This window comes from Vanessa cardui, chromosome 8, assembly GCF_905220365.1.
Source record: "Vanessa cardui chromosome 8, ilVanCard2.1, whole genome shotgun sequence".
Classification (NCBI taxonomy): domain Eukaryota; kingdom Metazoa; phylum Arthropoda; class Insecta; order Lepidoptera; family Nymphalidae; genus Vanessa; species Vanessa cardui.
The window spans coordinates 1,073,595-1,100,960 of NC_061130.1; the positions used below are offsets into that span (position 1 = coordinate 1,073,595).

Genomic DNA, 27,366 nt, shown 5'->3' on the forward strand with positions numbered 1-27,366 from the left:
AATTATATTAAACACTTGATTTAAACGTAAAAGTTCGATTCCAAGGTACGCACCTCTATATTTTCGAAGTTAATGTGTTCAAATCAAATAAAATCAATTTTATTTAAGTAAACTTCACAATGAAGCGTTTTTGAACCGTCAACAATTAAATACTACCACCGTTTCGGTGAGTCCGTGTCGATCAGTGAATTTTCACTTGATTTGTGACCTGTGGTAGGGCTTTGGGTAAGCCATGGGTACCAACCACCTACAGATACTTTACAGTCAAACAATAATACTTAGTATTGTTGTGTTCAGGTTTGAATGGTGAGTGAGCCAGTGTAACTACAAAAATTAGGGACAAATTGTCGTAGCTCTCAAGATTCGAAGTGACTATGTAATTAATGATAATTAGGTATATTTTGTAATAGTACCAATGTCTGTGGTCACTGTTGGTCATTTACCGCCTTCACCATTTACATTCGGGGTAATAAAAGGTTCGTCACCTTAAGATCTATTTCCATGTGCTGAGTATGAGCGATAATCTGCTTTACCGATTGAGAATGACATTACGTCACAATGATTTGATGTTTAGATTCAAAAGGTACTAAGAGTTTAAGACTTGATAAAGCAATGAATTTGAAAACTGACGAAGATTCTTACTCTGACTGTACCTACCTAACTATATAATATAAATAAGATACATAGTATTAGGCCTCCTTTTTTAGATATGCCTAAATTTTAGCAACCATATGTTAATCATGGATATGTTCGTTCTCAGGTTTAAGTATATTAATTTCAGTTGTGTAGGTTCAGACAACTAACAAATAAAACTTTCCTCTTTACACTACTCCATAGGAACCGTGCATTTCAGCTGGGATAAAAGAAGCCTCTATCATTCTTAATAATAATTATATTCGTAAATTCGGAAGAATTTATTTTATCAAGTTTTTATTTAAATATCAACATTTTTTAAGTCTAATAAGACCTTACTAAATTAGATGTTTCTTTTTGTTATAAACCAATCTAGTGTAATTAATTTTATTAATTGCCGTACCTACATAATTAAATAAAAACTTTTTTGAATTTTTTTAAAAAGACATCATGTTCCGTAGTGCATTCGTTTAGCGTTCACGTTAAAGGTCTTTTTTATTGTAAGTTATACGTGGGTTAAATAAAAGCTTATTAGTAAGTTACTTTGATAAATTATGTAAACAACGCTGATTAAAGGGAATCGTACAATTGAATAACTTACTAATAATTAGATACTTGATAATGGTTTGTTTATACCGTAGAAAATAAAAAAAAAGTAGATTTTTTTGTATTTGTCATGGAAATAGTAAAAACTTTTTGGAGGGGTTTTTTGACTCATAAACTTATTAAGTAACAGTGCGTATTTTGTATTAGTATTGATCAGTACCAATGTTGATCAAAATCTCTCCTATTAAGGAATAAGATTTTTCACTATGTGCGATCATAACGTTTCCTCTTAAATTGAAACTCAATGATACTTGCGTGATTTGAATCAAAGTCGAAGCAGACACAATTAAGATTCACGTGTTCTATCTTACCAACCTTCATTTTGGTCTTTGTTTTTCTTTAGCAAACAAAATAACTGTATGCTAATCTGACACAGCTACCATGTACATTCATATATCATTATTATTAACTGTTAAATATAATAGTGAAATAATAAAAATATAATAATATTAATTTTAGTAACATACATTGTAAAATGTATTGTATATATTCATACTCGAATTTAAAATATTACTTGGTATCGTTTACTCTCTCGTATTGTCGATTGCATTACAAGCAATTTTTTCATAGTTAAGCATCATCACTGCCGCAGATATTGACATTTACCGCTTAAATTTTCAATGCCATATGTCTGTAGTTACGTTGCCTCGCCCTTCAAATCAAAATAAAACAAAACTGCCTATATATACGACAGTCCTCGACTTACGACGTTTTGATTTTTGTCGCGTATTTCGAAAACAGCCGTTAGTACGAGGACGAATATGTCGTAAGTGTACTACTGCTACGTAAAGAACATCTTTAGTATAATTACGAAGCAAAAAGCAAAAAAAAAAAAATAGTACATCGAAATAAAAAATGAGCAAATCGGTCTTTATACTTAGCGTATTTGTAGTTCGATATTGTCGACTGTTAATTGATTTGTATTAAATCTATTTTAATGAAGAAGTTATTATTTGTCAGTGGTTCAGGGTTCTATCTTTTATTGAAACGACCTGGAGGCAATCGTTTAATTCCCAAGGTGAATAATCACCTACAGAATCGATAGATACTTTTGTTGTGGTGTATTATGTAGCGTTCACAGATCTGTAATAATATAATAAATATTATTGGACTTATATTGTATATGGATATACATATATATTATCTGTGTATTTATGTATCTGTCCCCTCGAGTGACACATCGCGGAAAGCGCGGGAATATAAAATATATGATTTGGGCGCGGAAGACGGTGTGTGTGTACGGCGAGTGGATATTTAAATATAATATATATTTATATGTAACTTGTAAAACGATCTTATAATCATATATGTGAACATTACATATTATGCGCGATTAAAGTTTAGCAAAGTTAATAGTCAATATAAACATACTAAAATTAAATCATAGTTGAATGAAAAATAGTCCAAGAGTATCCTTTAAAATTGGTTGTAACTTCTATCTGACGTCATGTTATCATTGAAAAAATTCAGGGGACAATTCTACTAACGTATACAATTAATTATATTCAAATGAACTTCGACTAACTCAAACTAGAATTGTTATGTCAATAGAATTGGTAATCGGATGAACGGAAACGATTTTATCACGATTTCTCTTCGTTATATTTATCGCTCTTGGAAACTGTTAGTGCTTCAATTGTTTGTTAACATAATATATAGCACACAGAGTAGGATATTCGCACAGAGAAGTCCCATCGGAAATGCAATTCAACGGATAATACTGCTAATATTCTTGCCAGCGCGACTATGAAAAGTCGTAGATTATTAAAGATCAACCTTAGATTTAATTAGATTCTATATGATTGCCTTATCGCTACATTAAACACTTTATTAATTACTATCTTTATTAATAATACATCACTATTGTACTAAACTAAAGAGGTATATCAAATTTAATTTTACTTCCGAAGCTCTGATAACTTCGCCGGCCGTCAATACGCAATATAGGGCCATCAAAGTCAAGTTATTTTTTTGTCGAATAGGTTGGCGGACGAGCATATGGGCCACCTGATGGTAAGTGGTCACCATCACTCATAGACACTAACGATGTAAGATATATTTACTATTCCTTACATCGTCAATGCGCTACCAACCTTGGAAACTAAGATGCTATGTCCCTTATGCCTGTAGTTACACTACACGCGGTAGAATATCTCATGAGTGGTTGCAGGGCCGTAGCCAGGATTTCATTTCGGGGGGGGGGGGGGGTTTCGTGCTCCAGGAAAAAAAAGCAACAGGTTTATTTTAAAATAAAATAAGCGTAAATATATTAAAATTGTACACAATTTATACACATTTATTTAAAAGACAACCGACGACTTCTTTTATATTATAGGGGGCAAACGAGCACGATGCTCATCTGATGGAAAGTGATTACCACCACCCATGGACATCTGCGGGGCTTGCAGGTGCCTTACCGGCCTTTAAGGAAGGAGTACGCTCTTTTTTTTTAAGGTTACGAAGTCGTATCGGTTCGGAAATAGAGTCGGCGAAAGCTGCTTCAACAGAGTGGTTATGCAAGGAAGAAAATATCTTAAAAATCGTTTTTGTGTATTTTTGAACATCAAGGTGGTGCGGGTGAAACTTTGAATTTTGACGAGATGCCCGAAGGTGAAATTCAGTAGCCGGAATTTATCCGAACAATGCCTCCGAACATTTTTCATGAAATATTCGGTATAAGTTGCAGAGTGATCTAACATCTCTACGCAAAGCCAAATGATCAAGCGGGTCGAAAAGGGCTTGATCGTCGATAATTCGAGCAGCTCTGCGTTGGATACGGTCAAATGGAAGGAGCTGGTACTGGGGAATACCCGCCCAGAGGTGTGAGCAATATTCCATGTGAGGTTCAATTTGCGCCTTGTATAATTTTAGGCGATGGGCTGGCGGGCGTGAAATACTGTCTTGGCTTGCTGAGCACACCGAGCTTTTTTGATGCAAATTTGTCTTTGTGTTCCAATTGACCGCGGAACTGAACGAGCCTCGAAATATCCACGCCAAGTAATTCGATACTAGCTGTGGTAGCTATTGGAATCTTCTGAAATCGTGGAGATACGAGAAATGGTATTTTTTTAGCAGCTAAGGCGCAAACTTGCCTCTTTTTGGGGTTGAAGTGGACTAATTTCAGTCGGGGCGTCCGAAGCTTCTAAGTGAGCCTAAGGGTCTACCAAGGGAGAGTACTTCCCCGCCATCAGATATTTTAATAGCAAAATAGCAATCATATATGGACTAAGTTTAGCCGGCCCCAGTTCGAGACTTTGTTTAATGAAGACTCGATTTCAGACACAAGTTTCTTCCTGTTTTCTCCGACGTTTTCCCGAGAAATATTAGCCCAGTCCGTACTGTCGCCAGCATAGCAGTGAATGTTACATATTTGATGTCCACTGTTGATCATAGGCCTCCCCCAGAGCGCGCCACGCTGCTCGGTCCTCTGCCTCCCTCATCCAGCGTCCACCGCCGATCCTCCGAATGTCGTCGGAGCAGCGGGTCGTCCTACATTACATACCGAGACGCGGTCTCCACTTTAGGACTCGTCTGCTCCAGCGGCTATTGGTCCTACGACAGATATGGTCAGCCCACTGCCACTTCAGCTTGCTAATCCTCCTAGCTATGTCTGTTACTTTAGTTCTCTCACGGATAACCTCATTTCTGATTTTATCCACGAGCGACACACCTAACATAAGTCGCTTCATCGCCCGCTGCGCGACCTATAATTTGTGGACTAACCTCACCGTTAGTGTCCACGTCTCGGCACCGTACGTCATCACCGGTAGGACGCAATTCTCAAAAGCTTTCGATTTCAAGCGTTGTGGAATCGCCGACGTAAAGACCCGACAGAGCCTGCCGAACGCTGCCCAACCCAACCGAAACCTCCTATCAATCTCCCTCTCAAAGTTGTGTCGGCCTAGATGGATAGTCTGGCCAAGGTTATCCTGCACAACCTCGAGGGGGATGCCGTCGACAGATATCGGTCCCGGCACGACATGTTTATTGACCATAATGTTGGTTTTGTCCAAGTTCATGCCTAGACCGACCCGCCGGGAGGACCCATTTAGGTCGTCCGCGAAGCTCTTCCAGCGTCTCTGCAAAGATGACTATATCGTCTGCGAAACGAAGGTGTGAGATGCGCTCTCCATTGACGTTGACGTCTCGTGCAGTCCAATCCAGAGTCTTGAAGACGTCCTCCATCGCGTTGGTGATCAGTTTTGGAGATATTACATCTCCTTGTCTCACCCCACGTCGGAGCTGAATAAGTCTTGTTCTCTGGTCCTGAACTGGCACGGTCACCATCGCAGCGTTGTAGAAACATCTCAACACGTCGGTATATCGCCAGTCGATATGACATCGCTGCAGAGATTCCAGAACAGCCCAGGTTACGATGGAATCGAAGGATTTCTCGTAGTCCACAAATGCCATACACAGCGGCTGATTATACTCTTCGGTCGTCTGATGCACCATATATAACGACTTTAATGTTCTCATCTGCCAAAAAGCAGGTGATCCAATTGCATAATTTCCTGGGAAGCCCGTAGGATGGGTGCTTTGAAAGAAGCGCTCAGTGCCATACGCTATCGAAGGCCTTCGCTAGGTCTAGACTGGGCGCCAATGCCTCTCCCTTGCTCTCAACTGCTTCTGCCCATCTATGATTAAGGTAATCTAGAAGATCACCTGCTAAATGACCCCGATGGAAACGAAACAAGGAGGTGATGGCTAATGGCCTATAATGGGACAGGTTGGGGCGGTTGCTCTTTTTAGGAATAGGATGCACCAAAGTAGTATTCGTTAAAGAGCGCCGACTATCCGTTTTGTTTAATTATACAGTTTGTAAATTCTCAATAAAATATACATATATAGAATGTATCAGAAATTTTACAATCTGTCTTACACATTTCAAAATGTAATGGCACTCTGTAAAAGGTTTATCCTCTTTAATATCTGAAATTACTAACAAGACATTATGACATCAAAAATTAGTATCTTAATAAAATGTGAATAACGGTATGATTATTATTGGCTTTGCGTAAAATGATTCATTTTGTTTAGATATATTGTCGTATCTAGAGCAAACGGCTTAATTTTCTGAAAAAAACCTATAAATGCTTAAGTTTGGTTTGTTTAATTAGTGCAAAATATTTTTTTGATAATACGATAGCGGTTAGCGAAAAAATTTCGGGGGGGGTTTGAACCCCCAAAACCCCCGCCTGCCTACGGCCATGAGTGGTTGGTACCTACCCAGACGGGATTGCACAAAGCGCTACCAAGAAAATTTATGTTAATACTTTGAAATTAAATTTCAAAAAAAAATATCTATTTCTTGTACATAATAAATAAAGTAAAATCAAATAAATCACAACTATGGCCTACTAAACTAACCTACCAAAGGTATCAATTAAACTTAATAGCTATATTTTCTATTTTCTCGGCTAACCTTATTATTTTCAGTTCAATGTCGGAATAGAAATTTCGGTTTTATGATCGAAGTCTGCTGCTGGGTTAAAGAGGTTGCTCGTAACAAAACAATATAAAAATTATATACAGTGAATCTTGGTTAAGTGGGACCTGGAAAAGTGAAATACCTCCATAACTGGAACTAATGCTGTGGTCCCATGATTTTGGCATTGAATTACCTCTGTTTGTGGGACGAAGCAAAGCTCTGTAACTGGAATTAGTTATTTTGTTTTATCATCACAGTTACCTCTATAAATACGACGGCAATTGATTTTTATATGCATAATCCTCTGTAACTGAGATAATAACTTTTTGTTTGTTCGCTAACTTGTTCCTCATCTATATTTTCATAAGACATTGTTTTATTTAATTATCGCACCTCTATAGCTGAGACAGACATTTACTTATGCCTGGGTATCTGAGACACCGGTTAAGTGAAATACCTATATAAGTGAAACAATATTGCAGGTCCCTTGAAGTCTCACTTAACCAGGTTTCACTGTATTTTCATATAAAAATATAATTATTAATCGAGCAAAGACAGTGTGAGTAGTTAGTATACAATGAACTGAATTACCAAATGCTATTTCTCTCAAACATAAGTGATACATAAATACTTAACGACAAACACTTTCTTCGTAATTACATCGGTCGAGAATTTTAATTAATTATTATCATACTTAATATGCACACGTGTAGTGAAATATATTATATCGATTGCAAAGGTAGGAAAGCGGTATTAGCCTTGAGATCACCCTTTTCTTGGCGACCTGTCTCACGCTTAGGTTTCGACATACCTACTCTGTTATATTACGGTTTTTTTCTCTTTCGACATATAACATAACATTAATTATAATTTACTAAATTTAGATCCTAACGAGTAACGATATAAGATAACATCAGTAATTCGATCAATTCGATAATTCCTAGGACCTGCAGACATATTCACTTATGGATCCAAGAGGATGCTTTAGATTTAATTTGTCGTTTACTTAAATTCCTAACATAGTGAGTTTAAGGTCAAGTGAGAAATATCAGTTTTTTTAATTTGATTGGTGACGTGACCATACACGAAATCTTTCAAGAGGCTTGTAGCTTGGTTTATAACTAACATATGAGTGACTAAGACACTTATTTGCTTAAATGATGAAAGCAAGAGTTCTTTTAGTCGGTCCTTATTACATTGAAGAGAAGATTTAGGAAAGAGAGTAGAGAGTAGAGCACCTCACTTGGAAATATGTCGAGATGGAGTGAAAACCCTTTTTCAGTAAAGCTAGATGGTGAGAAGTAAGACATTAATTTTGTAGGCTGATAATTAATTTGTTTAGTAATATTAAAAAGGCGGTCTTCTTTGTACTTGAGAAATCCCGCTAAATGTTATTGTATGTTAAGAAATTATAGAACCGATGGTAGATGTTTGTATTAAATGAACTTTTATTAATTAATTGGATAGCCATTTTTTTATTTCGTTTTTTCCCAATAACATAAAATTACTACTAGAAGATGCAGCTCGTCTCTAGAAGGTTTCTTTGTAATTAATAATATCGAATAACTCAAAGTAAAGGCAATTATTAGAAACATAATAATATAGATCTTGAAGTACAGATACAAAAATACACTCGATTTAAATATGTTTCTTTTTTGTGTCAATCTGCATGGATGTTTGACACCGAAATTCTTAACTTTAGAATTCATCTAAGTATTAATTGACAAAATCTAATATACGTATTATTCATCCAATTCGGAGTGTTAATTTTCGATATGTTTTATAAGCTAACCAACTATTCGTTAGTTGGTTTTCTTCGACTGAAATAATGTTCTTATTACTTCAAATTTGTGTGAAATTCGACCAAAATATAAACATTTAAATTTGCAATTAGTCTGAGTATCAATTAAAATTGATGATTGTCTTCCGGAGATGACGTCAACAACAATCGAATAGGAACAATATTATGATATAAAAAAATCAATAATATTTTATCGTCTTTGCTAGTTTATTACTTAATCTATTATGATGTTATGTGCGCGATTAGATCCTACGGCCAAATCAACGATATCAAAGCTGGGAACAGCGTACGTGGGCACCAAATACAGATAAAATTTATGGACAATACCGAGTTTGGATAATACACGATAGGTTACATAGGTAAACATCATAAAGAGTACTTATGTAAGGTATAATATATATTATTTACCAAAGCATTATTAATATTAAAGCCTTAAATGCAGACTAATGCAAACTAAGAATTGAAAATAATTACTATAGCTAGCTAATAAGCAACATTTTCGGAGGGCAATCGGAATCCTCTGGGCAAATATATAGGTATAATTATATTTGTAATATAGGAGATTGTGGTTTCTAATTTTGCAATTTCGTAATTCATTAATATTTTGATATTACTATTTTATATTATTGGCTGTAATGTATCTTTGGATGTCTGTTTTGATATATTTATAAAAAAAAATATTTTCTTTGACTTTGTTCTCTATATAAAACATTAGAGACCTTAACTAGAATTGCTAACTGCTATAACTGATCTGAGATGGCCCTTTGGTTAGAACGCGTGCATTTTAACCGATGAGTTTGGGTTCAACCCAGACAAGCACCACTATATATATATATATATATATATATATATATATATATATATATATATATATATATATATATATATATATGTATATATTTTATTGAATTTCTGCCACATGTGCATTCCACCAACCCGCGTTGCCTGGTGGAACAGCGTGGTGGAATATGTTCCAAACCCTCTCCTTAATGGGAGAGGAGACCTTATCCCAGCAGTAGGAAATTTATAGGCTGTTACTTTACTTTTTAACTAGAAATATAAACAAATCCCCGAATATCTAAAATAAATAAAGTTTCCAAAAACTACTGATAAAATATAAATTAAAATCTTAATTCTTATTAAAATGAAAATTGACTAACGTCATTGTAATATCAATTAAGTAAGTCAGATGTACAGTCTGATTAGGCTTAATGTACCTCGGGAATCCCCCCTAGGCGTTGGAGGCCCGTATAGGCGGGCCGACCGTCAGGGCGTCACGGTAGCATGCGTAAGCGATTCCGTGGCGTTTTTTAAATTAAATAATTGTATTTAATTAACATGACTTTGTATTTTTTAAATGTTGCCGGTTCTTCTCGGTACAATCTACTTTCCGAACCGGTGGTAGCTTCACTCAATTGTAAAATGACGATTCAAAAGTGCTTGTAAAAGCCTACTTGAATAAAGTTTATTTTGATTTGATTTGATTTGATTTAGTGGGTAAACCCGTGTACTTGGGCGCACTCGGCGTCCTGGGAACCGGGGAGTCCCACACAACCCCCACTTTATTAAAAAAAGATGTTATAGTCAGGCTTAGTTATCGTAAAACTTATCCATCAGTCCACCAATTTCCCCAACAATATGTCCAATTTTCCATTTATACACCAACTTACCCATACGTCTAATATTTTATTTATTTATTTATTTATTTGTAAGTAAGTGAAACAAACAGCATATTTTATATTACATAAAACTTATAAACCTTAAATAACACACATGCCAATACAGTTTCCACAAATAATTAATCTGGAAGTGAACATATATATAAAAAAGATAAAACAGTAAAAGTATAAATATGTATATGGTAATTAAAAAAAAAAACAAAAATCTAACAACTGTATGAATGTATATAAACCAAACTTATATCATGTGAAATATGAAAAAGGAAAAAAAAGTTAATAACAAATCTTAATCTAATTATTTCTAAGTATCGAGTTAAACTTACTGAGACCGCTGCTGAACAAGTCTATGTGGTTATATTTATCGTTATAGTTGCTACACGATCTTACTATAAAACTATTTTTGTAATAATTTGTTTTATGATTTGGAGTTGCGAAAGTAGCTTTGTACCGAGCACTTAAGCGAGGACAGTTAAATAATATTTTATTTAGGAGATAAGGCGAATCTATAAGGCTGTTAATAATTTTAAATAGAAACAATTGGTCCCTATGTTCTCGTCTAGTTTTTAAGGACAGTAGAATAGGCAAAGCGTGACCAAATTTATATTTTAATTTTTTAAGAAATTTATTTTGAATTGTTTCGATTGCTTGAATATACTTAGCATAACATGGATTCCATACAGTCGATGCATATTCCAAGTGTGACCGAACGTAAGCATTATAAAGTATAATGTGTGTATTAGGGTTCCTAAAGTCAGTACCTTGCCTGAAGATGAAGCCCAACATTTGGTAAGATTTTAGAGTGATTTTTTCAATATGCTTATCGAACACGAGTTGGCTATCAAGGTGTACACCAAGATCCCGTACCTCAGTTACCCTTCGCAATTTAACACCAAACATTGAATAATTAAAAGAGTGTTGCATTTTTTTCCTTGAAAATGTTATAATACAACATTTAGCTAAATTTAGTTGTAAACCATTAGATTTGCAGTACTGTCCTAACCTATTTAGATCATTTTGGAGTTCGATACAATCCTGGTTATCTCTTATAACTTTGAAAATTTTTGTATCATCGGCATAGAGTAAAAACTGTGAGTTTAAGAAGCAGGATGTTAAGTCATTGATAAAGACGTTAAATAATAAGGGACCAAGGTGGGAACCCTGAGGCACACCGGATGTTATAGGTACAAAAGTAGAAGTAAACCCTTTAACTGCGACAGCTTGAGTACGATCACGAAGGTAGGATGTCAACCATCGCAGAAGATCGCCGTGTACACCGATGTTTTCTAGTTTTTTTTGCAACAGATTATGAGAAATTTTATCAAAAGCTTTCGAATAATCGGTGTACACGGCATCCACCTGGTGACCATCTTCCATAGCTTTCAATACTATATCAAGAAAATCACAAAGATTTGACTCAGTTGAGCGTTTATTGATGAATCCATGTTGATTTGGTATAAGTAAAGGCCTTAATAACGGAAACAAGGTATCAAAAATAATTTTTTCAAACATCTTAGGAATCACAGACAATTTTGAAATGCCACGGTAGTTTTTAACATTATTTTTATCGCCTTGTTTAAAAATAGGTGTGATTAAAGATTTCTTCCACTCCTGTGGCATACAACCAGTGTTCAAGGACTTTGTAAAGAGAATAGTTAAAGGAGTGCAAAGTGCCTTGCTGCAATTTTTTAGAAAAATAGGATGTAGTCCATCTGGGCCGCTACCCTTAGATATATTCAGCTTTGAAAGATAATGCTCTACTTTGTTATTAGTAATCTCAATTGAATTTATTATTGTCTGATTGCAAGAGTTGTTAGACGATATGATCGACGTGGACCCTGAATCCAATTCAAAAACAGAATTAAAAAAGTGATTAAACATATTCGAGATTTGTTGTCCATCAGAACTGAATTCATTATTATAATATAAAGTATCCGGCAGACTGTTATGACCTTTCTTAGATTTAATGAGAGTCCAGAAATGCTTAGAATTAAAATATATATTCTGTTCTGCTCTCTCTACGAATAAATTGTAACAATCAGTTTCAATATTTTTTGTTTGAGCCCGAAGGTCCGAAAATTTATTGTAATCATATATTCGTCCATAAATTTTCCACTTCCTATGCCATTTTAATTTTTTTATTTATTAAGGTAATTAGTGTCCGAGAGTACCAACAAGGATATTTATTGTTTTCAGTAATTACTTTTGATGGAATAAAATATAATGATATAAAATCCGTAAAAATATTTTACAATAACTTTTATGATTAACGATGATATCATAACATTGAATAACCTTTTACCGATTGTCATAAAAAACAAAAGAAGCTACAATCTTTAATGTACATTTATTATTTTATTATATTAAATATAGATTAAAAAATATCATTCAATATTATAATGAGGCGCACCTCATCAACCAATAAAGTTTCCACTGACATCTAATACAAATTAGAAGCAGGATAATCAATAAGGACTATGTAGTTACATAAAGGATTAAAAAAATAATAATGAAAAAAACCTTTTTTTTTTCAAAATATATTTTTTGCGTTATTTTTGAAGTTGGTATATAAGATTAAAAACCTTGAAAAAAAAGTATATTAGTCTATGGTATTTTTGAAGCAACTCATAATTATAAAATCATGTAAATTTTCCTATGATTATGAGGTTTTGCGTATATCGAAAATATATTTTAGTGTACTCGTATAGATAGCAAAGTAATATTATATCATACGATAGTCGTCATTTGATAAAGAGTGTTGTCAATTAGCATTACATTAATATCTTTATTTTTTTCGTGTAAGACGTCTATGGTACACACATATACAAGCAAGCACACAGACACAATGATAACTTCTAGTTATACTACACTAATATAAAAATTGAATTATTTACACTAATATTATATATGTTAAAGCAACTCTCTAACTATCTGTTCTTACACGACCAAACTAATGACGGAATTTAATGAAATATGTTACGAAGCTAACTCGTACTTCAAGGAAGGACATAGGCTACTTGCCTAACACATAAAACGCAACAACTAGTTCGTAATATTTTTTTTCTGGAAATCGGGATTTTTTTTATGGTATAGTTTGACGGACGAGCTCATGGGCCACCTGATGGTAAGTGGTCACCATCACCCATAGACAATGACGCTGTAAGAAATATTAACTATTCTTTACATCATCCCACCAATCTTGGGAACTAAGATGTTATGTCCCTTATGACTGTAGTTACACTGGCTCACTCGCCCTTTATACCGGAACACAACAATACTGAGTACTGTTATTTGGCGGTAGAATAACTGATGAGTGAGGGTATCTACCCAGACGGCCTAGCACAAAGCCCTACCACCAAGTGTAGTTTGGGATAAACGAAGAGAATGCGACAGAAAACTTGTCAAAATGATAATAGTACGCTTTTCGTCATCATCCTATTACAATGACTATTTGAATCATATAATAAAAAGCCACAATCATGCAAGTAGAATCAAAAGTTTTACTTTTCATGTGTATTTTTATATAACTTGATAAATACTTTCCTTAATCTCGAAAATACGTCCCAAAACGTTACTCAAAAAAGGGTAAGCACAAATTAAATTAGCCTTTGCCCTTGGGAGTTTTTTTTTCATTTCTAGTTATCTAAACTCAGGCCTATAGGTGACGTCTCAGGTTACAAAACGAAAGACAAACGAGTTTAAAGAGCGTAAGATGTAGGTTTCCTCGCGATGTTTTCCTTCGACGCCGAGCACGAGATGAATTATAAACAGTAAACACAAATTAGGCATATGAATATTCAGTGGTGATAACCTGAATATTCATATGCCTAATTTGTGTTTGTGTGTTTTTGTGACCTGGGTTTAAACCCGCAATCATCGGTTAAGATGCACGCTTTCTAACCACTGGGCCATCTCGGCTCTCAAGTAAAAAATATATATAACTATAAATAGTTGTGATATGTTGAAAACAGGCGATATTATTATATCAGTAATACACAAAATAATTAAAAAGAAAACTTATCATAAATTCCTCGATAAACACGGAAATTAAAACATGGATGATTATAATAAATATAAAAATCACGTTCGATAAACGATAGAAACGATTAAAAATAACAAAAGTCAAAGCAAGTGCAACTCAAGTACGCGTGACGTATGGGACTTTTTTTAATTCTTAATTTTTCGTCTAGTTTCAAACGATGTTGTGGTCGGTTTCAAAATAAACTTACAGATATAGCACCAGACGTTCATTAAATCCAGATTTTGAAGAAAAATATTGTGTGGAATAAAAATAAGAGAGTCTTAATATTTATGAATAATAAAATTCAACTTTTACTATGTAGTACGAGACATAACTTATAAGTAGCGTCAGCAAAATTCGTAAAACCGATCACATCCGAATTAAGTACGATATCCCAAATTATCAACACGTTTTTACACAAGCGTAATGACTTGTAATATCATATCACCTAATATATTCGTCAAATTGACACGTCGATTTACATGCACTTGCTTCCTCGGATTGAACTGACGCGAGAATCTATAACGACGAATAGTGTCGAATGGCGCGATAGGGTGCTATTTCTATTTGTTATAATATGTATAAATCGGCAGTAATCGGTTTTATTGAATTTTCGGAAGCTACATCTAAGTCGTAACTACACCTTGAAAATATAATATTAAAAGTAAATTGTCATATTTGTAATAAGGTTGTATGTGACTTTCAATAAGTGAAATGCTTCCAAATTGAATAATAAATTTGAGTTCGATTTTTAGCTAGATTGGTTAGAATTTGATCCAATCTCATCTGCAATTGGATGTTGGAATAAAAGTTTCGGAAATACACTTGTGAAAATAAATATTATCTTTAAAATGAAACCACAGTTTAAAAGATGTTTTATGTGTGGTTATATTATATATCTGTGGTTCCTTTCACATATATAATACTAGCGACCCGCCCCGGCTTCGCACGGGTGCAATACTCATACTAAATATACTACAGAATTTGTTTATTTACGACATCACAATGCAAACTTCTAAAATTATCTGTGATTCTTATTTTGTTCATGTGTTATATGCAAAAACCTTTCTCTTGAATCACTCTATCTATTCAAAAGAACCGCATCTAAATCCGTTGCGTAGTTTTAAAGATTTAATCAAAGGGACATAGGGGCAGAAAAAGCGACTTTGTTCTATACTATGTAAAGATTAGTGTAGATAATTCAATTTTTATATTAGTGTATTATAACTAGAAGTTATCATTGTGTATGTGTGCTTGCTTGTATATGTTAGTATCATAGACGTCTTACACGAAAAAAATAAAGATATGAATGTAATGCTAATTGACAACACTTTTTATCAAATGACGACTATCGTATGATATAATATTACTTTGCTATCTATACACTAAAATATATTTTCAATATACGCAAAACCTCATAATCATAGGAAAATTTTACAGTTATGAGTTGCTTAAAAAATGCCATAGAATAACACACTATTTTTTCAGGGTTTTTAATCTTATATACCAACTTCAAAATAACGTTGAGTTTTGTTTTTTTTTGTGATTTATCAATTAATTTTTTTTTTGTAATTATTTTTTTTTAATCGTTTATGTAACTAGTTCCTATCTTCTTATTGTCCTGCTTCTGATTTGTACTAGATGTCAGTGGAAACTTTGGATTGGTTTATGTACTATTTTATTGTTTGTCATTTTATTATTTGTTTTCCGAAAGAAAAAAAAAAGTTTCGTTGAAATAAAACTAGTTATAACGTTCGTACAGCAGTAGTATCCGTATCCGTAACCACGAACGCTGTAAAGTGCTCGAAACGTCGGGATGTCAAAAACAATTAATATACGCGATTCAAATCCGTTATAACTAGTTTTATTTCAATGTGTAATAATCGCGAATATTTAAGACAATATCGTTTGGTTTTTTATCCGCAGTCGAACAAAGTATCAGCGGCCACACAGACCCGGCAAATAAATGTCGGCGTGGAGGAGGAAGATGGCAAGAGGAAGCACAATAAGATCAAGACATCCAAGTACACGTTCCTCATGTTTATACCGAAGAACTTGTCGGAGCAGTTCCGACGTGTGGTCAACTTTTACTTTTTAATCGTGACCGTCATCGCCGTGGTCATAGGTAAGTATTTATATTGCTTGGTTTTAATATACGAGATTTTTTTTCTCTTTTTTTTATGGTATAGATTGGCGGACGAGCATATGGGCCACCTGATGGTAAGTGGTCATCATCACCCATAGATAATGACGCTGTAAGAAATATTAACTATTCCTTACATCGTCAATGTGCCACCAACCTTGGGAACTAAGATGTTACGTCCCTTGTGCCTGTAGTTACACTGGCTCACTCGCCCTTTAAACCGGAACACAAAAATACTGAGTACTGTTATTTGGCGGTAGAATAATTGATGAGTGGGTGGTACCTACTCAGACGGGCTTGCACAAAGCCCTACCACCAAGATTTTCAGAAAAATCAATCATTATTTATAGTATAGGCTTTTCAAATAGGATCAATTGTAAAGAACGATTTGGATTAAACTTTTTAATTATTAAAGTTATTCAATTCGGGATATTTACATATGTTCTTCTCGTGAACAAGACATTCGAAGATAATATCGAAATATCGAGCTCCACCGAACAAAAATAAAAAACATAGTAAATATCCCGAAATGAATAACTTTTAATAATAAAAATAACCATGTTAATTTAAAATCTTATATAAACTTTTAAAATTTATATGTTCGTATATAAAAGATACCATGAGGATTTTTTAAAGATTTTTCAGTTGTTTTTAGTATAATTTATTTTAAATTATTTTTTGACCCCCCATATAAGTTAACCACTATAGCAACTAATCAGTCAATCAAATTTGTTTAAGTATTTTCGTTGTGTATTTACTTTTCTTTCGTTATTTTCCCTCCAAATTGATATAAAGACGAGAGAAGCTATACAATGGTAAGTGGTCACTACAACCCACAAATATTCGTTATATAACTAAATTCGATCAGACTAGTTACTTTTTTTTTAAAAAAATATTTTCATACGTAAGGACGCAACGTTTTATCACTTATATACAATCTAGTGGAAAATATGTCAGTTTCATTCCTTAAGCGATTTAAATTTTAAAGAATTTGTGATATTTATAATCTTTAGGAATAATATTGCCCCAGAAACGATTTGTAGACATAGCGGAATCGGAAACTTGGCGTTATAAGCTTATCATTACTCGACGAGTTTAAACTCATTGATAATGATAATTACTGATTCTATCAAAATAAACAATGCTATTGTTAGTAAACATGTGATCTGGTAATATAAACATGCACACATACAACAACAAATACATTCATTTGTTTTTTACGCACACACCTGCAGTGTGGTTCTGTGAAATCACGATCGAGTTAGAATTAGTTTTCAACCCGCATTGGAACAGCGTGGTGGTATAAGTTCCAAACCCTCTCCTTAATGGAAGAGGAGGCCTTATCCCAGCAGTGGGAAATTTACAGGCTGTTACAATAAGTGTTTGGTTAATAGCCCGTTATTATATATATAACAATTTATAATGTAAAGTCACAATTTCGTAGAATTTTTCATTGACATGAAGTTTCAGGAAATTCCCAACCTATATTTTATCAATAACATTATCTTAAAATAAACAGTCATGCTCACTCATCATATTACAAGTACTTTAAAGGTAAATACTTAAATTCCTTTTCAATATACTATGGTATTTTTTATGTATTATAATTTCTCTTTAGTTGTGCTGCCAAAGTCGATGACGTATTATACTTATATATATATATATATATATATATATATATATATATATATATATATATATATATATATATATATATATATATATATATATGTGTACAATTATAAATATCAATTCGTTAATGACCAAATTAATCAACTAGAAAATAAATAGTTAAAATTATTATTACAAAATACTCGTAATTTGCTACGAGTCGCTGCCTAGTTACGACTAAATTCTCATATTCTCAGAACAGATTATCTTCTATCAAGCTTAAAGCTTATACCAGGAATCAGTATCTGATTTATTGGATTGTAAATTTATGCCGAAATGTTTGCATTGACCTCTACTATGAAGACAATATACAGATATACAGATACAGATACATATATACAGATACATAACAGACAAGATTGTTAAGTGGATGTTGTCCAATGGTATTCTGTGCTGTTAATGTAAAACTTAGTTTGTCATGAATTCTGGCTCACCGGTATAAGATGAACCAATATTGGTAAAGGTGAAGCATAATTAATCCTATCAACGAGCCAAAACATTACTTTTTTATAGTATAGATTGGCGGACGAGCATATAGGCCAACTGATGGTAAGTGGCCACCATTAGCCATAGACAAAGACGCTGTAAGAAATATGAACTATTCCTTACATCGTCAATGTGCCACTTACCCTGGGAACTAAGATGCTACGTCCCTTGTGCCTATAGTTACTTAAAATTTGAGCCGTGAAGTCGTAAACCTTCAATTCTATAAAGACTAAAAATCAGTAATAGACAATAATACCGTTATTATCTTTGTAAAAATGTCTTTTTTTTGTTAAAGACAGTCCCGTATCTCCGTTTACGAGCATCGCGCCATTAAGCTTCATGGTCCTGGTGACGGCTGTCAAGCAGGGCTACGAGGACTGGCTCCGGCATAAAGCAGACAACAAAGTGAACAATCAAATTGGTAAGCTACATTTCCATATTTCCTTTTTTTTTCATTTATTTTTGCATCTTAACCGACGATTGCGAGTTTAAACCCAACACCGCTGGATTTTCATGTGCTTAACTTGTGTTTATAATTCATCTCGTGTTCGGTGGTGAGTGAAAACGTCGTGAAGAAACCTGTATGTGTCTAATTTCAACATAATTCTGCCACATGTGTGGCCAACCACACTGGGGCAGCATGGTGTAATATGCTCCAAACCTTCTCCACAAAGGGGCATTTGCAAGCCATTACTTTGTCCATATTTAATCTAAATTGACAGTTTAGCAGCTGAATATCTCGTCTGAGTCATAATATTGCAAAATAAAAAACTTGAACTTTAAAAATAGTGGTATCCACTTCAGATAAACGAAATTTCTGATTATCTTCTTATCTCTCGGAAACCGTGTTTAGCCTTGACTTATCAGTTTGTCAAGTTATGTTATCACTGAGCTATGATCTTGACGATTCTTAAACCGGCGATTTCTTGAATACACAAACAATCCAAGGATTTGGTTCTATTATAAAGATTTGCTTGGTTTTAAACTTTTTTGCACTTTGCGATCTTTTGTGTAAGGATAATAACAACATAAATATGAACTATTATATTTAATGGTCTTAAGAGCATACTCTAAACAAAGCTTTCCGACTTCCGTATCAGTTCCGAAATATTTATAGCATTGTCAAGATAACACACTTAAAGATTCCATTGTTCTACTGGTCGTTACTACTACTATATTCATAGATTATTGAGATATAGTTTTCCGGTATAGATTGTGCTCTAACGTAGCTTACTGGCGAACTATGTAATATTATATATGTTACTAATCAAAGACAATATTTAAACATAGACAATTTAACAAATTTTTACACTTCATAAAAACCTGAAATTTATTTTCACATATCTCTGAACTCACCAAGGCATGCCTCTTTCTTGAATTATTGGCGTTAATTGAGAGCTGTAATCTAATTTATATTTTTTGACCTATCATAATTCTTATTGATCAATTCACTAACACCTCTTGTCAGTAAGAGCGACTTATTCTGCTATTTTGAGTGGACAGTGATCAGATTTATACGCCTTAAATATAGCACACAAAAAACAAATAACTTTTATGCGCGACGATGTTGATTAAGTCTACCTGACGGATTACGACTACAGTAAGCATTTGTAGTGCCTGCACTACACGCTTATTGCGATAGATTTATAATAATACCCAAGTATTTTAGAATACACAAAATAATTTTCATTCCGAAATTCCTTTTCGCGGCTTTTCGGCTATGATGATTATGTCTTGGGCCAACGGAATTGGTCCATTGAACCTTGAACCGAACCTTTTTGTGTTGGAGATCGCCAGTATATTGCTCACATCCGGGCACTTTATGCTTAAGACGGGGCTGCTTACAAAAATTACATCTAAAGAACGTCATAATTACACAGCAATGTAACACAAATCTTTTTTCGGCAGTGGAAACAGTCCACAAAGGTGTTATAAAGGAAGTACGGAATTCCTCCATCGCACCTGGAACGCTGGTTCGCGTGAAACGCGGTAGAGAAGTTCCCGCTGACTTGGTGCTTCTGTGCGCGGCTGGGGAAAAGGGAAAATGTTACGTCACCACCGCCAATTTGGATGGCGAGACAAATCTGAAGACAGTGAGGGTCCCACCGCCGTTTGTGGGATATACAGCCGGTAACTTTTTATTTCACAAGAATTATTTCTATTATTTCTTATTTGTAAATTAGTTATTCGTAGCTTCGTATCAGTTTTTTATAATGAGAATTACTACTAAAGATGAAATTTATATCTTCTATAGCCCATCTCATTACAATTACTTAGAAAACCTAATAAAACGTATTATTCTATGACAGTATATTATTGTAACGAATAACTCAGTTTTATCTATCCTTGAAAAAATAAGATAAATTGATACCAATATATTCAAATACAGATTTTAAGTCGGCACTTTATAGGATGATCGATAACGCCAATACAAAATATATCATCTCCTTATCGCTTTCAATATAGTTCCAAATGATTTTATACATATAATCTCTTTTTATATGACCTAGATATAATACCGCAAGGCATGCGTATAGAGGTACCACATCCGGTAGCAGATCTATACACGTTTTATGGACGTCTTGAGATACCCGGATTAGACAGCCTGGCTCTGTCCACGGACAACATCATGCTGAGAGGATCCAGGGTTAAAAACACCGAATGGGCCATCGGTTGCGCCGTTTACACAGGTGAAATTCGAAATGAAATATGAATGTAAAGTAATGAAATTTTATGGGAAGATAATATCTGACTAGTCACGATGACAAAGTTTCCTAGAGTTATTGACTGATATCACTTTTTGTCATCAAGCAAAAATGCTATGTACAGTCAGAGTAAGAAAACCTTTGTCAGTTTTCAAATTCATTCCTTTATCAAGTCTTAAATTCTTAGTATCTTTTATTTAAATCTAAACATCAAATCATTGCGACGCAATATGTCATTCTCGATCGGTAAAGCAGATTGTCGCTCATACTGAGCACACGCAAACAGATCTTAAGATGACGAACCTTTTCTTACCCCGACTGTACTTTGCTTTGTAATAACACAAACAAAGGATAAAATATTTTAAGTCATGTTGATGACATCGCTGTGATGGTGTAATGATGTATTATGAGTATTGAACAAAACAAATATAAAAATATTCTTTATATTACCATCAATGTCAATGAACAAGAGTCAATTTGTTTGACTTTCTAGTAGGTGTTTAAAAATGAAAGATCCAAATTCACAGACATTTTTCACTTACATAAATTCAAATCGTGGGATTAATCCGAATCGGTGGTAGCTTTAATTAATATAGTTGTTAAATGAATTCGAAAGTGCTCGTAAAAGCCTACCTGAATAAAGTATGTTTTGAATTGATTTGAAAAGTATAATTTTACAATGCAATGATTATATTAAACTGTCTAATTTTAGTTAAAACATTGTTTATTCAATGAATTGCATTAATGATTGCACTGTTCTTTCTATTGTTATATAATGCACAAATTGCGTTTCAGGAGAAGAGACTAAACTCGCTCTTAACTCAAAGTACTCAGGAAATAAGTTCTCATCGAGTGAAGCGGCAGTCAACAAATTCTTAGTACTGTTCATCTACCTCCTTATCGTAGAGATAACAGGATCATTCGTGGCCAAGGTCGTGATAGAGAAGCTGAACACGGGACGGAACGAGTACCTAGGGATGGAACCGACATTTTCTCTGAGCTTTTCGAGTACTTTACAGGATTTGTTCTCGTTCTTGCTTCTTTATTATTACATCATACCAATGTCCTTGTACGTCACGATTGAATTGTACAAATTTATCGGTGAGTTTTTTCATTATTAACATTAAGTCCTTAAATATATACAAATACTGGTAGTCGCCCGCGGTTTTGCTCGCGTTTTTGAATTGTCATGTCCTAGCCAAAATTAGTAAGCACATATCCATTCTTGGAGTTCAATTTTGCTTCATACCATATTTCATCCAATTCGGTTCAACGGTTGGGTCGTAAATGATCGACAAACAGACAGACAAATAGAGTTACTTTCACATTCATAATATTAATATAGAAATAAAAATAGTTACCGTGTAAATCTTGACCGCGTGGGACGGTGGCATGAATGCTAGCAACATTTATCCGTTGATTAGCAATTTCGATTCTCTGAGCAAAAAATCAAACCAGCACTGTTAAGAGCGGAGGACATAAAAAGAGGTTTCATATTTTTAATGAAGCTTTTAGCACCACCACTACTAATACTCCAAGGACCAAGTGTTTCGAAAGCAAATGGGACATAAAAGTAATTTGACATAAGTTACGAATGTTTGGTTCCTTGATGTCATTAATCCTCATAATGTTAATTGATGTAATTTTATCACTGAGTTCATTTGTCTGGGTTAAAATGAAAGATCTTTAAATTTATTATTATACTTATAAACAGAGCTCATAAATATCCCACATTTAGGCTTTCTCTTAAAGATCCTCTTTCTTAAATATGAATTTGATATTTCAAGTACATTTCGTAGTTATAATTGTGTCAATTTCAAGGTGCGCTGTTTATTGGATGGGATGAGGAGCTTCGATGTGAGGAAACTGGAAGACCAGCGATAGCGAACACGTCCGATTTAAACGAAGAATTGGGTCAAGTGGAAGTGTTATTCTCTGATAAAACAGGAACCCTTACTAAGAATCTCATGGTGTTCAAAGCGTGTTCCATCAAGGGTCAAATTTACGAGGAAAGAGATTCAAAGTTGTACGATACGGAGCGGTTCGACGAGCCTTTGGACACATTTCAGGTCAATATTTATTTTTATATTTCATGAGTATTTTTTTTTAGTTCATAAATGTAACTTATATGTGCATATGCATGATTATTCAATAAATTACTCAATCGAAAAATTATAAAATTGAAGGAAAAGAGATGTTACTTAGATCCAGTGGGAAAGGTTTTTACTTTTTCCAATGCCTTTGGGCGAAAATAACCAATTACCAAGAATATAAGTCTACAAGGTCTTGGTAATGTCATAAGTTATTAAAGTTATAGAACCAATTTAAGTAACCAAGGCTAAGTAGATGGAAACGGTGTCTGACGAATAGCTGTACTCCAAACATTAGAGGTGAAAAGCAAAATAAGCCAAATAAGTCGAGAGCTAGATTAATCTATGATACTCTTTATGGATTTGGGAAAAATTGCGTTTTAAATGTCGACTAAATTTTTATCAGAATTTTGAAGGTAAAATTAAATTGGGAATAAGTACTTCTAAAAATGTTGTATTATGAATAGAGATATATTGATCATATAGTCAGTATAATAGTACACAATGTAGCTGAGTTAGCATATTAGGAAATCGCATGAAATACTTAAATCTGAAGTCTGTTTATGTCCATTTCTATTTCCATAGGAATAGGCTAAAGGTACATAGTGAATAATAGTTAAGTGAGACTTAAAACTGAGTTTACTTAGTGATAAAAATCAATGTCAAACAATCCAAGGCGAGACAAATCTACTCAGATATGAACGCCGAAATAATATCAACACTTCATACATACACCGTTTTAATATTTTTGTATTATAAAAAAAATAATAACAGAGTACCCAACTATACAGCTTTTACATGTTTTTCAGAATCTACTTTTCGAACCGGTGATACCTTTACTTTACTTTCATTCAACTGTAACATTATTTAAAACTGCCTTTATGAGCCTACTTGAACAAATAATATTCGAATCTAACATGGATATTTACTCAATTATTAAAAATATTAAAACAATACAAATACATAAGAATATAGTAATTCTTTCTAATGACGCAGTCGTGTTCCTGATTTCTTTTCCATTCTCAGAACAAGAATTGCTTATTTCTAGCAAAGGCTTAGACGCAATACACAAACTATTTTTACAAAATTTTTAGTAACCTCTGTGTGGATACAATGCATTTATTTAAAATTTATTTTCTTGTCAAAAATGTTATATTTTTGTACTTTTGATGTTTGGATTCGATTACTTATCTGACAATTCAAATATCTTCATTTAATATTTCTATATTGTATTAGATCTGATATTGTATTAGATTTTGAAGTGTAAGGTTTTTGTATTGGACAATAAAAAAAACTATAAGAATTAAATGGCAATTCTAAAAACTGAGAAGAAGCGACGAAAGAGACTCAGTTGGTTTATTTTATTTTTTGAATTTAAATTAATGTAATTTATAGAAAAAAAAAAACAATTTAAAATTTTATTTTCATTTGTAGTGAAACCGCTATCAGATTTAAAAAATTCGACCGTTATTATCTTTATAGACAAACTATGTGATGACATTATCGTTATTTAGTGCTCTATGATTACAGATAATAAAAAACATAATCAAAAACACCATGACAAAAAAAAATTGTCTCTGTTTTATCCAGCTGCTTAAGGGAATATATATTACGTTTCAATGAACATTTGCTGAGGTGATAATAAAATCGTTGCTAATCAACAGATAAAGTAATAAGGGCAATGACATTAATTACTATAATATATCTATGCATATAAGGGCAGAGACAAGTTCAGTTTTCTCTTCTGGTTATCAACCGATTTTTTTTGTTTGATATCTATAGCCGATTATTCGAGAGACTTTAGTGTTATCATTTTAAATATGATAAGTAATGATTTACGTTGAATTTCTAGATCACTTAATAATAAAAAATAAAATAAAAAAAAAAGAATATCATCTAATATTATTTATACCAAGAAGAAATTACAAAAAAAAAAAAATATAATTACTAAAGAATTTTAGAAGAATTTTTCTTTACAAAAACATTTACTTTACCTTTACATTAGAATAGAATTTGTCGATAAAGTAAAATATATACAGATGCGAGATGAACTAGGAGTAGACGTGAATCTTTACTAAGCTAGTTCAAACCCGGCAAGCATATTCATCCAGTTTTATAATTCGTTATCGTATTATAATTCATGCCATGTTCGACAATTTGTGAAACTGTGTATCTTCTAATCTGCATTGGAATAGCGTGTTGGAAATAAATTCAAACCTTCTCGTCAAAAGAAACTTCCTTCTAAAAGGAAAACTGTACGCAGTGGGATATTAACAGATTCCTCGTTTTCTTTACGTAGTTAATATAATACGTAGATAAAATAAAAACATTCGAGACTAAGCCTTGAAAGCAATGATGTATTGATGTGTGTTATCATTGATAACATTTGAAACATTTATTTCACTGAACGTCAATATTAAATAGAGTTTTCTTCAACTTTGAGACATTTGTACGATAACAAAGGAGGAATATTTAATCGTTGAGATAAAACAAAAACATAATTTATATGATTACACAAAAAAATAATGAAATTGTTTTATTTTTAAATCATAGATAAGTTGAATTTAATTAGACAAGTCCGTGTCAGCCATAAACGGTGGAGGGTTCCGTAGCAAGTATTTATCAGACACAGATCTAATATGTATATACGAAGTACTTTAAGCGAAAAAAAAACAACAAAAAAAGACTATTCTTATTTTTGTGCCTTTGTCTCTGTTTACCAAGTACCATCTTTATGAGGGTCATAGCGGTGAGAGGCATCAGAGGGTACCGTACGGTGTCGTGGACTGCGGCGACACTTCTCGCGGGCGATCCGCCCTGTGAGCTCCAGGCGGAGGTGCTCGCGGAAGTGTACCGGTTTCGGGTCGAGGTGAGGGACCGCGGCGACCGTCCAGGGTCAACGGAGATCGGGCGGATCAGGACTCTAGCCCAGCAAGCCCTGATCGTCCGATGGCAGGAGGATCTGGGGTCACCCACAGCAGGCCTGGCGACAGTGGAGGCGATCCGTCCCCACTTGAGTCGCTGAGTTGAAAGGAAGCACGGCACACTGTCGTACAGAATGACGCAGGTACTTACCGGGCACGGATGCTTCGGTAAGTACCTGCACGCGATAGCGCGGCGGGAGGAAACACCCTCCTGCCACGAGTGTGGTGCGCCAGTGGACATGGCGTACCACACCCTGTACGAGTGTGCTGCGTGGGGACCCCAGAGGCACATCCTTGCGGCGACTATGGGTGGAGACCTCTCGCTGCCGAGCGTTATCAATGCCATGCTCAGTAGCGAGATGTGCTCAAAGTGTCATGTCGCAGAAGGAAGCCGCGGAGCGGGAGCGGGAAAATAATGCCGCCGCCGACTCGCTCCGCAGAAGACGACCGGGGAGGAGGAAAAGGCGCTACGCGCATCTTCTCCCCCCGCCTCAATAGGCGCCGCAGGGACCAGGGGGGGTCCCAGTACCCCGGGAATTCCCCGTAGGAGTTGGAGGCCCGCATAGGCGGGCCGACCGTCAGGGCGTCACGGTAGCATGCGTAAGCGATCCCGTGGCGTCCGCCGAAAGACGGAGAGGGTACCGCTGGTTTTTTAGTGGGTAAACCCGGCGTACTTGGGCGCACTAGGCGTCCAGGGCTCCGGGGAGTCCCACACACCCCCCCACTTTCCATCACGTGGGGGAAGCGCGTAAAGCGTTTTTCAAGCGAGAAAAAAAAAAAAAAAAAAGTACCATCTTTATACTACCGTCAAACTCAGTGTAGTCGTTCTTCGGCTTGAAGAGTGAGTAAGTCAGTGTAACTACAAGCATAATGTGCCCCAAATTTATTTATTACACTTACACCTTAGTTCCCAAGGTTCGAGGTGCATTGGCAATATAATTTTAATGATTTATATGTCGGTACTTAAATACGGTGATAACCAATTACCTTATCAGGCAGACTTTGCGTATCCGCCTATGTCGTAAAATGTTACAAAAAGGACTATACCCTCTTTTTTTACTATACTAGCCTCAGCTATTCAGACTGAATGAAGATACTTAATTGAGGTTTTTTTATGAAGTACAGATTGATTTTATGAAGTACAGTTTAATTTATAACTATTTTCAAAAGCGATGCAAG

The 27,366-nt window shown here is 34.4% G+C and overlaps 1 protein-coding gene across 1 annotated transcript in view; it reads left to right on the top strand.

Moving 5' to 3' along the window:
- The window catches only part of LOC124531954 (phospholipid-transporting ATPase IF), a 47,473-nt gene that overhangs the window by 5,877 nt on the left and 14,230 nt on the right, over window positions 1–27,366 (top strand). The window contains exons 2-7 of the mRNA XM_047106543.1: window positions 16,095–16,293; window positions 18,764–18,889; window positions 20,377–20,598; window positions 20,979–21,158; window positions 21,969–22,274; window positions 22,995–23,242. Coding sequence (XP_046962499.1) covers window positions 16,095–16,293; window positions 18,764–18,889; window positions 20,377–20,598; window positions 20,979–21,158; window positions 21,969–22,274; window positions 22,995–23,242 — 1,281 coding nt within the window. The remainder of the gene's footprint in view (window positions 1–16,094; window positions 16,294–18,763; window positions 18,890–20,376; window positions 20,599–20,978; window positions 21,159–21,968; window positions 22,275–22,994; window positions 23,243–27,366) is intronic.